The 14206-nt window shown below is 41.9% G+C and overlaps 2 protein-coding genes across 3 annotated transcripts in view; one reads left to right on the forward strand and one right to left on the reverse strand.

Annotated features, from left to right (window-relative positions):
• Window positions 1–3643, reverse strand: part of AREL1 (apoptosis resistant E3 ubiquitin protein ligase 1) — a 50967-nt gene extending 47324 nt beyond the window's left edge. Inside the window, exon 1 of one of the 2 annotated variants that reach the window (XM_011981527.1) lies at window positions 3461–3643. The gene's annotated coding sequence lies outside the window, so the exon portion shown is untranslated. The remainder of the gene's footprint in view (window positions 1–3460) is intronic. The other variant, XM_011981529.1, reaches the window with a different exon arrangement.
• A 28-nt stretch (window positions 3644–3671) lies between these two features.
• The window catches only part of FCF1 (FCF1 rRNA-processing protein), a 21059-nt gene continuing 10524 nt past the window's right edge, over window positions 3672–14206 (forward strand). Inside the window, exons 1-4 of the mRNA XM_011981530.1 lie at window positions 3672–3728; window positions 4010–4077; window positions 5371–5442; window positions 6439–6587. Coding sequence (XP_011836920.1) covers window positions 3726–3728; window positions 4010–4077; window positions 5371–5442; window positions 6439–6587 — 292 coding nt within the window. The 5' untranslated portion in view covers window positions 3672–3725. The remainder of the gene's footprint in view (window positions 3729–4009; window positions 4078–5370; window positions 5443–6438; window positions 6588–14206) is intronic.

The raw sequence follows: 14206 nt of genomic DNA on the forward strand, positions 1-14206 counted from the left end.
ATATTTCAACTCCCACATCTCTGTTCAGCCACCAACCATACTTTATCTGTTTACAAGTCTCTCTCTAACACAGGACTGTGGTGAGATTGCCCAGGACAGAATGGGCCCTCAATAAATGCTTTCTGAATGAATGAGCAAGCGGCAGTAATCTATCTCTGAGGTATTCTTACAAAACCAATTCAATATCAAGACCTCAGAAGCAGAACATGCTGTATGCCATGCTACCATATTTAGGGGCCGGCAAGTTAATTGAAAAATAATTAACAGTGACTAATGTTTGTTGGGAGAAAAAAAGTCCTATCATGTAGGTCAGAAAAATAAATATAAAACTATAGCTTGAAAATGGACAAAAAAGTGAATCTACTTATAACTTTCTAACATTGAAATACAAGATATTCTTTAAGGAGTCTTTCATTATCCAGAATAATTTTATAAAGAAATCTGATACCAACTTAAATTAGTAAGTTAGACCAATTAGTGAATGGAATGAAGTCCAAGCCCAATTATGTGTTCAAACTGTGTGTCCAATGCCTTGGGCAATTTTTTCTCTTCAAGACTGCAGAAAAATGCAAAACAACCCTCTTGACTGCTGAGAAGGACTAAAATCATTTTTTTTCCTCACAAGTATGTGCCCAAAAGCAATTACTTTCTGCTCCCATCCATCACAAATCAACACCACCTCCTGGCTTCCCATCCCCCACTTTCCATCCCCATCAAAGAATGCTGTAGAGTATCTGACCATTTTCATTTCAATAAGCTATAAGAACCTCAGATTGCAATAAAATTACAACGCAACAAAAACAAATTTTTCTAAGCATGTTCTTATCCCCCATGGTGTTCCTACACTAATTTAGCTCCCTGTTAGGTATTAACAATCAAGGAAATCAGAACACTCTCAATAGAGGTTACAATAGAAATTACAAATGGCCTTTTTTTAAGTTGTTATTGTTCATGGATTCCAAAATTCAAAGTACACATTACCAGAAGACTGTTTTTCTGTCAGTGCCTGAATTTAAATGCAAATTACTATTTAATGATATGTAATTTTCCCTCAGAACCTATATATAATACTAATCAGTCAAATGTTTAAGAAGAATAACTGACCATGTTATTTTAGCTTTTAGACAATAAAATGCTTATTGTCTAATCACCAAGAGATACATAAAAAAACTGGTTGCTATTAGCTCTACACATGAATGACAGCTTGACAGAGACAACCTGCTCCAGAAAGATTAGGAACTTCTAGTAACCACAAATGGGGTAAAGCAGAAGGCACATACAGTATCTGTAGCTACTATTTCTACATCAAAAATTCCGAGCCCACAGATATGTAAACTATCAAGCTATCTAAATGAATGTGTGTCTGAAAGAGAAAGGAGAAGCAGAAAAACAGTTTACGCCCAAATCAAGAGAAGAAATCACCATGCGATTGAGCGTCCCAGGACCTGAAAACTTAATAAGGTTTTTGAGGTTTATGAACACATTCAAGTTCCAGTGCAACTATGTTAAAATAAAATGGGGCTGGTGCCGGGTGCGGTGGCTCAAGCCTGTAATCCCAGCACTTTGGGAGTCCAAGGTGGGCGGATCACCTGAGGTCGGGAGTTTGAGACCAGCCTGACCAACATGGAGAAACCGCGTCTCTACTAAAAATACAAAATAAGCCGGGTGTGTTGGCACACATTTGTAATCCCAGCTACTCGGGAGGCTGAGGCAGGAGAATCGCTTAAACCCGGAAGATGGAGGTTGTGGTGAGCCGAGATCACGCCATTGCACTCTAGCCTGGGCAACAAGAGCGAAACTCCGTCTCAAAAAAAAAAAAAAAAAAAAAAATGGGGCTGGGCACGGTGGCTCACGTCTGTAATCCCAGCACTTTGGGAGGCCCAGGTGGGTGGGTCACCTGAGGTCAGGAGTTTGAAACCAGCCTGGCCAACATGGTGAAACCCCATCTCTACTAAAAATACAAAAATTAGCAAGGTGTGGTGGCACACACACGCCTGCAGTCCTGGCTATTCGGGAGGCTGAGGCAGGAGAATTGCTTGAACCTGGGAGGTGGAGGTTGCTGTGAGCCGAGATAGCGCCACCGCACTCCAACCTGGGCAGCAGAGGGAGACTCCATCTCAAAAATAACATAACATAACATAACATAACATAACATAGGCATAAAGTTCCAACCCTGCCACATATCCTCAAGTTGGAAGACACACAATGGTAACAACAGAAAACACTCTGGGTAGTCTGGTTTACACTCTTCTAGGGACCTCGCATGTTTACTATGAATAAATATAAGTCCTGAAAACATCCCAGTAAAAGAGTGCTATTATGATTATCTCCATTTTACAGATAAAGAAACTGAGACGCAGATAGATTAACTAACCCAATGTCATGGCAAGTTATGAGGCAGAGCAAGGATTTTAACCCCATCAGTCAGACTCCAAAGTTCGTGTTAAACAATAAACCGTGTTTCATCATAAGGGTTATACAACAGTCACTTTTTTTGAAAAAAACCTGATAACATTTTTCACTTCCAATTCTAGGACAGCATCATGCAATAAGAAAAGTATGACAGAGGGACCCATTCCATTCCCAGCTTGCTCAGTAGCCGGAGAATGGAAGACAAAGTGTAAAAAATAAATAAATAAATAAAGGTACAGACTATGGAATCAAGAGACTCAGACCCCTGAATAAAGTCTGTGGCTCAGTTTCCCCATATGAAAAACGAGAGTATTTATGTTATTGAGATGGTCAAAGAAGGCAATATGAATAAAGTGCCAAGTACGGTATACAGGATGACGGTTTTAATCTAAAGTTTACAGACATCCAAAGGGTCCACAGATGGGCTTCAGAGTCCACGAATCTCATAAAAAGTGTATTACAAACTGTATGTGTGCCCATTTTTTTAAAGACTTGTTCCTGGCTTTCCACAAACTTTCAAGAAATAAGTTATCTCCAAAAGGTTAAGAACCACTGGAATACATAGCAGGTACTCAAAGAAAAAAGCTACTTTTTCCTCCTTGTTCTCACAAATTCTCCCTTTTTATTTAAGGATGACACACCAAGGCTTCACAATAAATGTCCATTGTTTCTCACCATTTTCCTGGCTTGGGTAAGCAGTAACATGCAAGCTAATGCCCCAATTCTCTAGCGTTAAGTCTAAGCCCTCAAACACTGCTTCATTTCTCTTTTCACTGAGACGAGTACACGGTATGTACTTGAGGAGTATCATCCACCTAGCTGCACAAAGCACCATATCGGCTAGGAAAACCAAGTAGGTACCACAGCCTCAGGGTTGGACCGTAGACACCGGATGCCCCAACGCCGCAGGGTGAGGAGAATGTGTTCCCCCAAACTACTGGGCAAACCTGGAGTCTGACCCCCCTACCCTTGTCCTCCCTCCCTCTCTCTGGAACTCTGGTGAAGGCAGGTCTTCTGGGCTCTGCCTAGGGCTGCAGAGAAACGTTACCCGAGCCGGGGGTTGCAGCGCGACGAAGTTCCAGCTCTGGTCTCCTGGGAGGGGGCAGCAGCACTCAGCAGAAGACGGGCTCTCCACCCTCCCACCAAGAGACCCCAGAGTTGGTCTCTACCCGGCCTGGGAACCGGCTCGGGGGTTTGCCGTTTCCCCAAGGAGCTTCCGCTTCCGGGCTATCCTTTGCCGGAAGCAGTATGTGAATGACGTAGAAGTATTGCGCCGTTGGTGATTACGGAAGAACCAGGAGCGTGGCGTGACCATGGTGAGAAGAGGGTCCAAGAAGGGATGTTATCAGGCCACTTTTCGGGTGGAGAAGGAGGGAGTCAGACCGTGGCCAAATTTCTGACACATTGTCCTTGCATATTTTCATTCTGGTCTTAGCTCTTAAACTTCTCCGAGCGGTGCCTGTTATGCTTTACAGAGTGGGGAAGAGGGTCTGGGTATTTGAGGCAAGAAGGGAAGGCAATGGACAAGAGAAAAGAAGAGACTTTAAAAGATGCCATATGTTTCCAACTCTTTTAATTCTAAAATTTCTGTTTCAAGGGGAAGCAAAAGAAAACAAGGAAGTATGCGACCATGAAGCGAATGCTTAGTCTCAGAGATCAGAGGCTGTGAGTATCTGGAATTAACTGCCCAAGGATAATAAGAGTCTAGAGAGGATAAGTAGTAAAAATTTTTGTTACTATTTTGTTTTTTACTTATAATATTGTATCTTCGATTTATATAGCATGAGATAACCAGTGTTTAACAGTAATTTAGCTGCTGAGCGCTCACACTGGGAAAGGCTATGGGAATTAAACATTTAAGTGTTCCCTTTTTCTACCGTTATATGCTTTGTCTGCTATATCGCATTTAAACCTCATGTCAGTTCGGTGAAGTCCGTATAATTCTCTTTATGTTTTTACCATTACACTACTACATTCCCCTGGGGTGGGGCGGGGGGAGTGTTTCTTGTTGAAAGATGGCAAGGTTAGAGACCGTGTTTGTCTTGTGTCTCCAGTGCCTGGTACTCAAATATTTTTTGTCAGAGAAAATGGGAAAACTCCAAGATATCTCCATTTTATAAGTCTTACTAATATAAGAATCCAAATCACTGTGGAAGAAGAAAGTGAAGCGATATTCCCTAGTATGAAGAGGATCAAAGCAGTGTCCCTGCTTAAGTGTAGAATAAGCATAGCTATTAAATAAAGACTGATCTTCAATGAGTTTAAGAGTCTCAGAAAGCCAGGCGCAGTGGCTCACGCCTGTAAACCCAGCACTTTGCGCGGCTGAGGCGAATGGATTACCTGAGGTGAGGACTTCGAAAGCAGCCTGGCCAACATGGTGAAACCCCATCTCCACTAAAAATACAAAAAAAAGTCTCAGAATAAGAGAGTGGTCGTTAAAACCTTCAGAATTATTCTTCTCAGCCTTTAGTGTGGATGTATTGTGTAATTTTTAGGAGTGACACTCCATTAATAATAATTTCTAGTTAGGGGTTAAGTTCTGTATATGTGTGTTTACATTTTGGCCCTTTATAAGAAGCATATGGGATAATACTTTCCCCCTACTGTTAAAGCATCTGGATCTTCAGAAGATAACTGTCACCCTTTTACCCATTGCTTGGAAGTGGATTTTGATCCTTGATACGAGAGATTGTAAGAAAGAAATATAATATAATCAGCTTTTATTTACTCATTAACAATTCTTATGCGTTATTGGCATTACTGATTAATTCTGATACTTCCAGGTACTGTACTTTGCACTGGTTATTTGCTCAGAAAGAGTATGCTGATATTAACATGAAGAAGTCACAAAGTAGGATTTCTTCTGTAGACCAAAAAAAATGGAACTTTAGATTTTTGAGATTTTAACTGCTGTGGTTTTTATTCTCCCTTGGATATAATTTACTTTTTTCTTCCTAGTAAAGAAAAGGATAGATTAAAACCTAAAAAGAAAGAAAAGAAGGATCCCAGTGCGTTAAAGGAAAGAGAAGTGTGAGTAATCAAACATTTGAAGTTCTCCTTTAAAACCATAGACCGCTTAGAAATCCAGGCTTTCCCTGAGCTGGTTTGCTAACTTATTTGTTAGTAAGTCTACCACAACTATGTAGATGAAAGTGATATTGATGAGCATGTATCAATTCCAGTGGTTTGAAGGTTTTTGGATTTTATGGAGCAATAAAATTTCCCCTAAAATCCAGGAGATATTATCTAGGATTATCAACTTTTTCTTTGCCAGGGATCTTTTAAGAGACGTAATTGCTGTTGTTTAACACACTAGCATTTCATAAAAGAGAGACTGTATCACCAAAAAATATTTAAAATACATTTTCAGAATAAAGATATGTATATAGAGATATAAAACCTTTATATAAAGATATAAAGGTATTTCATTCCTTTTGAGTAAATACATTTAACTTTATGAAAACTTTACCACATTTTCCTTATTTTTCTAATTTTGCCCTGGATTGGTAATGGATATATCATCACAGGTAGATACTGGTCTGTGGCCTAGCATTTGGAATCACTGTCATATTCAACCCAGACAACTTGGGCTAGGTGTGATACAGGTCCTGCTGTAGTGTATAATCCTAACACTAGACAAACTGTTCTCTATCACATTCCATAACAACAGTTTTAGAATCCTATAAGAATGACAAATGTGTTGGAGTATCATTCTAATCATACCTGTATTCTACCTCCCTGTGCCCATGGCGACTCTACTCTTGCTAGAGGAAGAGCTGGAATGGATAATTGCTTTTTTTGTTTGTTTGTTTTTGATAATTGCTTTTTAAAAGTTGCCAGGGGAGCTGAGATTAAGATAATGATGTTACTTTCTTCGTTGCCTTCCTTTTTAGGATTTATTTCCAATGAACATGTACAAAAGAGTTTACAGCAAACAGTCCCAAGCAGAGAGTTCTATTTTGTTTTTTGTTAATACTAGGGTATCAATGTAAGTTTTACTTTGTTCTTGTTTTCTTTTTCCTTCAGTCCCCAACACCCTTCCTGCTTATTTTTCCAATATAATACACAGCTGGGCCCACCTTACCACATCCTCGTTGATACCAACTTTATCAACTTTTCCATAAAAGCCAAACTGGACTTAGTGCAGTCAATGATGGACTGTCTGTATGCCAAGTGTGAGTATCATATTTTTATGTTTCCGTGACATTTGTACAGAATAATTATATTTATACAAATACATGAAAAGAGGGAGAGGCTGGGTGCGGTGGCTCACGCCTGTAATCCCAGCACTTTGGGAGGCCGAGGCGGGCAGATCACAAGGTCAGGAGATTGAGACCATCCTGGCTAACACAGTGAAACCCCGTCTCTACTAAAACTACAAAAAAATTAGCCGGGCGCGGTGGCAGGCGCCTGTAGTCCCAGCTACTCAGGAGGCAGAAGCAGGAGAATGGCATGAACCCGGGAAGCAGAGCTTGCAGTGAGCTGAGATTGTGCCACTGCATTCCAGCCTAGATGACAAAGCGAGACTCTGTCTCAAAAAAAAAAAGAAAGAAAAGAGGGAGATGGGGTTCTTATTAACTGAATTGCTGGCCATTTAATTTATAGTGGTCACCATAGCAATGACCATGTTTAATGAATTGAAGTATAATGCAAACTCGACTGGAAAAAATTAAACTTTCACAATTCAGAAAACACTTAGAATGCTTCGAGTATCATTATGGACATCAATTTTGAACATAGGGGAATTTTCTGTTTTCGAATTCTAGATTTTAAAATTCTGGATAAATGAAAGATCTGTTTTTCAGTATCTGTATTCTTTTATGTTAACAAGGATGTGTTCTCCCTTCTGCCCCAGTGTTGAAACACTAAATACGCTATTCTGCCATTTATGATCACAGCCCTAGAAGTTAGATAGATGGTCAATTCCTAAGTTTATTCAGTTTGGTATTTATTCGTAGTACAGAGGATCTGAGGTAGTTTTTTATACCTAGGTATGTAATTTACCATTTATAGATTTCCCTTGTGTATTTATATATCCCCTCCTTTAAATGATCTTCCTTCACTACCATGAAGAGGAAAAAGAAAACTAAGGCCATGTATGAGGCCTATCATAGTAAGATCTGTCCCATTTGTAGCAGGTTTATATTTATATATTTTTTAGTCACCCGGTTAGAGGTACGAATGAAAATTAGACTTAAACTTTGCCGTAGAGGAAAAATTATTGAAATCAAAGGGAAAAATTTGTACCTCCCTTTTTAAGTTTTAAAGGCTACTATATAATGAACAACAGTTACAGAGTGATAGAAATGTAAATGTTGTTTACTGATTTATTATAATGAGCAAGGTGAGAAGATGGGGGTAAGGAATGTGTGAAGGAGGTATGAAAGCAGATTCTTTAGATGCCTAAAATTAGTTAAGAATGGCTCCCGCCAGGCGCAGTGGCTCACACCTGTAATCCCAGCACTCGCAGTAGCTCACACCTGTAATGCCAGCACTTTGGGAGGCCAAAGCAGGTGGATCATGAAGTCGAGATCGAGACCATCCTGGCCAACAAGGTGAAACCCCATCTCTCCTAAAAATACAAATATTAACTGGTTGTGGTTGTGCGTGCCTGTAGTCCCAGCTACTTGGGAGGCTGAGGCAGAAGAATTGCTAGAACCTGGGAGGTGGAGGTTGCAGTAAGCCGAGATCGCGCCACTGCACTCCAGCCTGGCGACGGAGAGAGACTCCGTCTAAAAAAAAAAAGAATGGCTGCATACATTTATTAGCTGTATATATTAAGATGTGAAGGTAGCCACCAGATGAGAAAAAAAATGGAGCTAATGTAATAAAATAGTCTTCTCTACAGATCAGAATTGATTGGGTAGGAATGGTCAGGGAACCGTTGTTTTTTCATATAGGCCTTTCTGTATTATTTTTTAAAGCTATATACATATACTTTTTAAATAAATCTTTTAGAAATAATCTAAAGTTGAGGTGCTACCAGGCCTGTAAGAATGAGGCTTGGGTAACCCTGTATGGGGGAAGACACTAAACTTGGTAGTCTCTTTGTATTTCCCATGGTATTTCTAATTGAGCTGCTTTTCCAGGAGTGCTGTGACCTACTTATCAATGAAACGGATAGAGGGTCAAAGCATGGCCCTTTGCTTCCTTGGTGAATTGCTTCCTTGACTCTATACCTCCACCAGTAATATCTAGATGGTGACTGTTAGAGCTTTCGTCAGGATCGCTTTAGTCTTATGGTTAGGCTTTCTTTAAATATGTATACTCTTTTTTTTTTTTGAGACAGTCTCGCTCTGTCACCCAGGCTGGAGTGCAGTGGCGTGATCTCAGCTCACTGCGACGTCTGCCTCCCAGGTTCAAGCAGTTCTCCTGCCTCAGCCACTCGAGTAGCTAGGACATGCCACCATGCCTATCTAATTTTTGTATTTTTAGTAGAGATGGGTTTCACCATATTGGTCAGGCTGGTCTTGAACTCCTGACCTCAGGTGGTCCACCCACCTTGGCCTCCCAAAGTGTTGGGATTGCAGGCGTGAGCCACCGTGCCTGGCCTTGCTTGCCCTTATACTTAAAGGAAGGCCTTTATCTTCCTCTTACCTTGAAAAGGCCTCTTTGATCTTTTCATAGTTCCTGGTCTCTTCCATTTCCACTTTATAGTCCCAACAAGGAAGGATAATTTGCTTCCCATCAGCTTTCTCTTCTGCCTGTGAATCCTGAGGCTGTTACTTTCCGTTTCCTTATAGTGGTTTTCCTGAGCCTGCTTCCCGACTTCAGTTGCAAGCCTTTGCTTACTTCACTGCTACATGGCTCTGAAATTGGTCCTCTTAAAGAACACATTGCCTTTTTTCATGATCTCAGTATTAAAATATATACATATATTTTGAGACGAAGTTTCACTCTGTGGCCTAGGCTGGAGTACAGTGGCGTGATCTCTGCTCACTGCAACCTCTGCCTCCCAGGTTCAAGTGATTCTCCTGCCTCAGCCTCCCGAGTAGCTGGGATTATAGGTGTGTGCTGCCATACCCAGCTAATTTTTGTGTAAAGTAGAGATGGAGTTTCTCTATGTTGGCCAGGCTGGTATCGAACTCCTGAGCTCAAGCATTCTGCCCACCTCGGCCTCCCAAAGTGCGGGGATTATAGGCATGAGCCACCACACCTGGCCAATATTAATGTACTTCTAAAAAATTCTAGCATAAAAAATTAAAGTTGAAGCCTGGGCAACATAGCGAGACCCCATGTCTACACAAAATTTAAAAATTAGCCAGGAGGCCGAGTGTGGTGGCTCACACCTGTAATCCTAGCACTTTGGGAAGCCGAGGCAGGCAGATCACCTGAGATCAGGAGTTCGAGACCAGTCTGGCCAACATGGTGAAACGCCACCTCTACTAAAAATACAAAAATCAGCCAGGCACAGTGGCATGTGCCTATAATTCCAGCTACCTGGGAGGCTGAGGTAGGAGAATTGCTGGAACCTGGGAGGCAGAGGCCTCAGTGAGCTGAGATCGTGCCACTGCACTCCAGCCTGGGTGACAGAGCGAGACTCTGTCTCAAAAAAAAAAAAAAAAAGAAAGCCAGGCATGGTGGCGTGCACCTGTGGTCCTAGCTACAGATGTTGAGGTGGGAGGATCACTTGAGCCTGGGAGGCCGAGGCTACAGTGAATTGTGATTATGCCACTACACTCCAGCCCAGTCAACAGAGTGAGACCCTGTCTTTAAAAAAAAAAAAAAAAGAAGAAGAAGAAGAAAAGAAAGTTGGGATGGGCAAGATCCTTCATACCTGTACTCCCTGCAGGTTGGGAGGCCGAGGTGGGAGGGATTCTGGGCTTGAACTCAGGAGTTCAAGACCAGCCCAGGCAACATGGTGTGACCGCATCTGTACAAAAAAACTTTTTTTTAAAATCAGGCCAGGCATAGTGGCTCATGCCTGTAATCCCAACACTTTGGGAGGCCAAGGTGGGTGGATCACTTGAGCCCAGGAGTTTGAGACCAGCCTGGGCAACATGGCAAAACCCTGTCTCTACCAAAAGAAACCACAAAAATTAGCTGAGCGTGGTGAAGCATGTCTATGGTCCCAGCTGCTTGGGAGGCTGAGGTGGGAGGATCACTTGAGCCTGGGAGGTCGAGGCTGCACTGAGCCATGTCCATGTCACTGCCCTCCAGCCTAGATGACAGAAAAAGAACCTGTCTCAAAATGGAGTGGAGGAAGAAAGTTGCTTATAATGCATTTCCTCAAAGGGGCAATTACAAAAAGTCATAAATAACTGTGAGAGAGGGAGGGTTAATTTTATTTATTGATGAAAATGGCCTGTAATCCCAGCACTTTGGGAGGCCGAGGCACGCGGACTACCTGAGGTCTGGAGTTCAAGACCAGCGTGGCCAACATGGCAAAACTCTCTCTCTACTCCAAAAAAAATTAGCCAGGCATGGTGGCAGGCCCCTATAATTCCAGCTATTCAGGAGGCTGATGCAGGAAAATTACTTGAACCCCAGAGGCAGAAATTTCAGTGAGCCAAGATCGTACCAGCACTGTAGCCCAGGCAGCAAGAGCGAAACTCCATCTCAAAAAAGAAAATGAATCATATATTATTTTTTTCTTTATAAAACAGATTTACTGAAATATAATTGACTCCCTTTACAACTATACAGTTCATCCCTTTAAAGTGTACAGTTCAGTGATTTCTAGTTGTGCATCATCCATCACCATAGTCAATTTTAGAACTTCCATTATCCCGGGAAGAGACCTGGAGACCCTTAGCCATCACCCTGCAACCCTCACCATTCTCTCTATTTCTAGGCAACCACTAATCTACTTTCTGTTGCTATAAATTTCCCTATTCTGGACATTTAATAAAAATAGAATCTTACAATATTTGGTCCTCTTTCATTTAGCATACTATTTTCAAGGATCATTTATATTACAGCTTGTATCAGTGCTTCATTTCTTTTTATTACTGAATAACATTCCACTATATGGATAGATCACATTTTAATCATTTCTACTTGCTGCTTACATTGAACTATATATTTTGAATATTTTTCCATGGCATGTATACATAAATGGACCTCATTCTTTTATTTTGAGTCGGGGTCTTGCTCTGTCAACCAGGCTGGAATACACTGGTCTGAGCCAATAGCTCACGGCAGCCTCAACCTCCAGGTCTCAAGTGATCCTCCAGCCACAGTCTCCCAAGTAGCTGAGACTACTGGAAAGAGCCACTATGCCTATTTTATGCCTGGCTATTTTATTTATTTATGTTTTGTAGAAACAAGGTATCAATCATGTTGCTCAAGTTTTGTTTTTTTTTTAAAGACAGGGTCTTAACTCTGTCACCCAGGCTGTAGTACAGTGGTGTGATCTCAGCTCACTACAGCCTCTGCTTCCCGGATTCAAGCAATTCTCATGCCTCAGCCTCCCACTAGCCGGGATTGCAGGTGTGTACCACCACACCCACCTAATTTATTTATTTATTTTTTTTTTGTGGCAGAGCCTCACTCTGTCACCCGGGCTGGAGTGCAGTGGCGCAATCTCGGCTCACTGCAACCTCTGCCTCCAGGCTTCAAGTGATTCTCCTGCCTCAGCTTCCCAAGTAGCTGGGATTACAGGCATGCACCGCCATTTTGTATTTTTAGTAGAGATGGGGTTTCACCATGTTGACCAGACTGGTCTCGAACTCCTGACCTCAGGTGACCCGCTCGCCTCAGCCTTCCAAAGTGCTGGGATTACAGGCGTGAGCCACTGTGCCCAGCCCTAATTTTTATATTTTTAGTAGAGATAGGGTTTTGCCATGTTGGCCAGGAATTCTTTTTTAGAGTCACATATGGCCGGGCGCGATGGCTCACGCCTATAATCCCAGCATTTTGGGAGTTCAAGGCAGGTGGATTGCTTCAGGTCAGGAGTTCAAAACCAGCCTGACCAACATGGTGAAACCCCGTCTCTACTAAAACTACAAAAATTAATTGGGCGTGGTGGAGGGCGCCTGTAATCCCAGCTACTCGGGAGGCTGAGGCAGGAGAATCGCTTGAACCTGGGAGGCAGAGATCACGCCACTGCACTCCAGCCTGGGCAACAAAACGAGACTTGAGACTTCCTCTCAAAACAAAATAAAAAATGAATAAAGTTACATACTATAATCGCTTCTCAGCCTTTTGGCTAAGATCAAATGTAAAGTTACATACTATTCTATTGTTTAAATACATAATTTTTTAAACCCAGTATCTTATTAGGTATTTGGATTATTTCCAGGTTCTACCCAATTAACAAGTCTATAGTAAATATCCTTATGAATATGTCTCCGTAAGAGTGTATTTCTTTAGGATACATTGTCTAGAAGCTGTATTATATATCAAGGGATTTGTGTATTTTTAATAGGTATTGCAAATTTGCCCTCAAATAGTTATACTAATGTATATACCTACAAACTTAGCATGAGAATACTTGTTTCCTCAATATTGGGTATTTTCTTTTTTCTTTTCTTTTTTTTTTTTTTGAGATGGAGTTTCGCTCTTGACACTCAGGCTAGAGTGCAATGGCATGATCTTGGCTCATTGCAACCTCCATCTCCTGGGTTCAACTGATTCTCCTGCCTCAGCCTCCCAAGTAACTGGGATTACAGGTGCCCAACACCATGCCCAGCTATTTTTTTTATTTTTAGTAGAGACGGGTTTCACTGTGTTGGCCAGGCTGGTCTCGAACTCCTGACCTCAGGTAATCTGCCTGCCTCAGCCTCCCAAAGTGCTGGGATTATAGACGTGAGCCACTATGCCTGGCCAATATTGGGTATTTTCATCTGTTTAATCTTTGCCACTCTTCTATGTGCCACTCTTCCCAGTCTTTGGCCCAACAGACTCAGTTCAAATGTTGGCTTTACCATTTGCTATCTATTTAGTTAACTTCTTTGTGTCTCAGGTTCCTCACTTCTAAAATAGGGATGATGATTTTTTTTTTAAATTTATTATATGGCTTTCTTTTTATGTGATCAGATTTACATTATCTGGCTAATTTCATGGCTTCTTGTGGTTCACATTTAAATTTGATTTCATCTAAGCCAGGCACAGTAGCTCATGCCTGTAATCCCAGCACTTTGGGAGCCCAAGACAGGAGGAGTGATTAATCCCAGGAGTTCAAGACAGCCTGGGCAACATGGCAAAGCCCCATCTCTACCAAAAAAAAAAAAAGGTTTTTTTTTAATTAGCTGGTCATGGTGGTGTGTACCTGTGATCCTAGCTACTTGGGAGGCTGAGGTGGGAGGATCATTAGAACCCAGGAGGATCACTGGAACCCAGGAGGTCGAGGTTGCAGTAAGCTGAGATCGTGCCACTGCACTCCAACCTGGGCAACAGAGCAAGACTCTGTCTCAAAAAAATAAAAATAAATAAATTTTTTCCCATCAGAAACTTACATTAATATAAAAATAATGATGGAGTTCAGCTTAGTTTTTTTTTCCCCAGATATGTTTATAACAGGGAATCTGCGATTTGGGGTTGGGACAGTCTTAGTTTCTTAGGGATTTCTTTTTTTTTTTTTGAGACGGAGTCTCGCTCCATCGCCCAGGCTGGAGTGCAGTGGCGCGATCTCGGCTCACTGCAAGCTCCGCCTCCAGGGTTCATGCCATTCTCCTGCCTCAGCCTCCCAAGTAGTTGGGACTACAGGCGCCCGCCGCCACGCCCGGCTAATTTTTTGCATTTTTAGTAGAGATGGCGTTTCACCGTGTTAGCCAGGATGGTCTCGATCTCCTGACCTCGTGATCCACCCGCCTCGGCCTCCCAAAGTGCTGGGATTACAGGCGTGAGCCAC

This window comes from Mandrillus leucophaeus, unplaced genomic scaffold, assembly GCF_000951045.1.
Source record: "Mandrillus leucophaeus isolate KB7577 unplaced genomic scaffold, Mleu.le_1.0 Scaffold228, whole genome shotgun sequence".
Taxonomy (NCBI): domain Eukaryota; kingdom Metazoa; phylum Chordata; class Mammalia; order Primates; family Cercopithecidae; genus Mandrillus; species Mandrillus leucophaeus.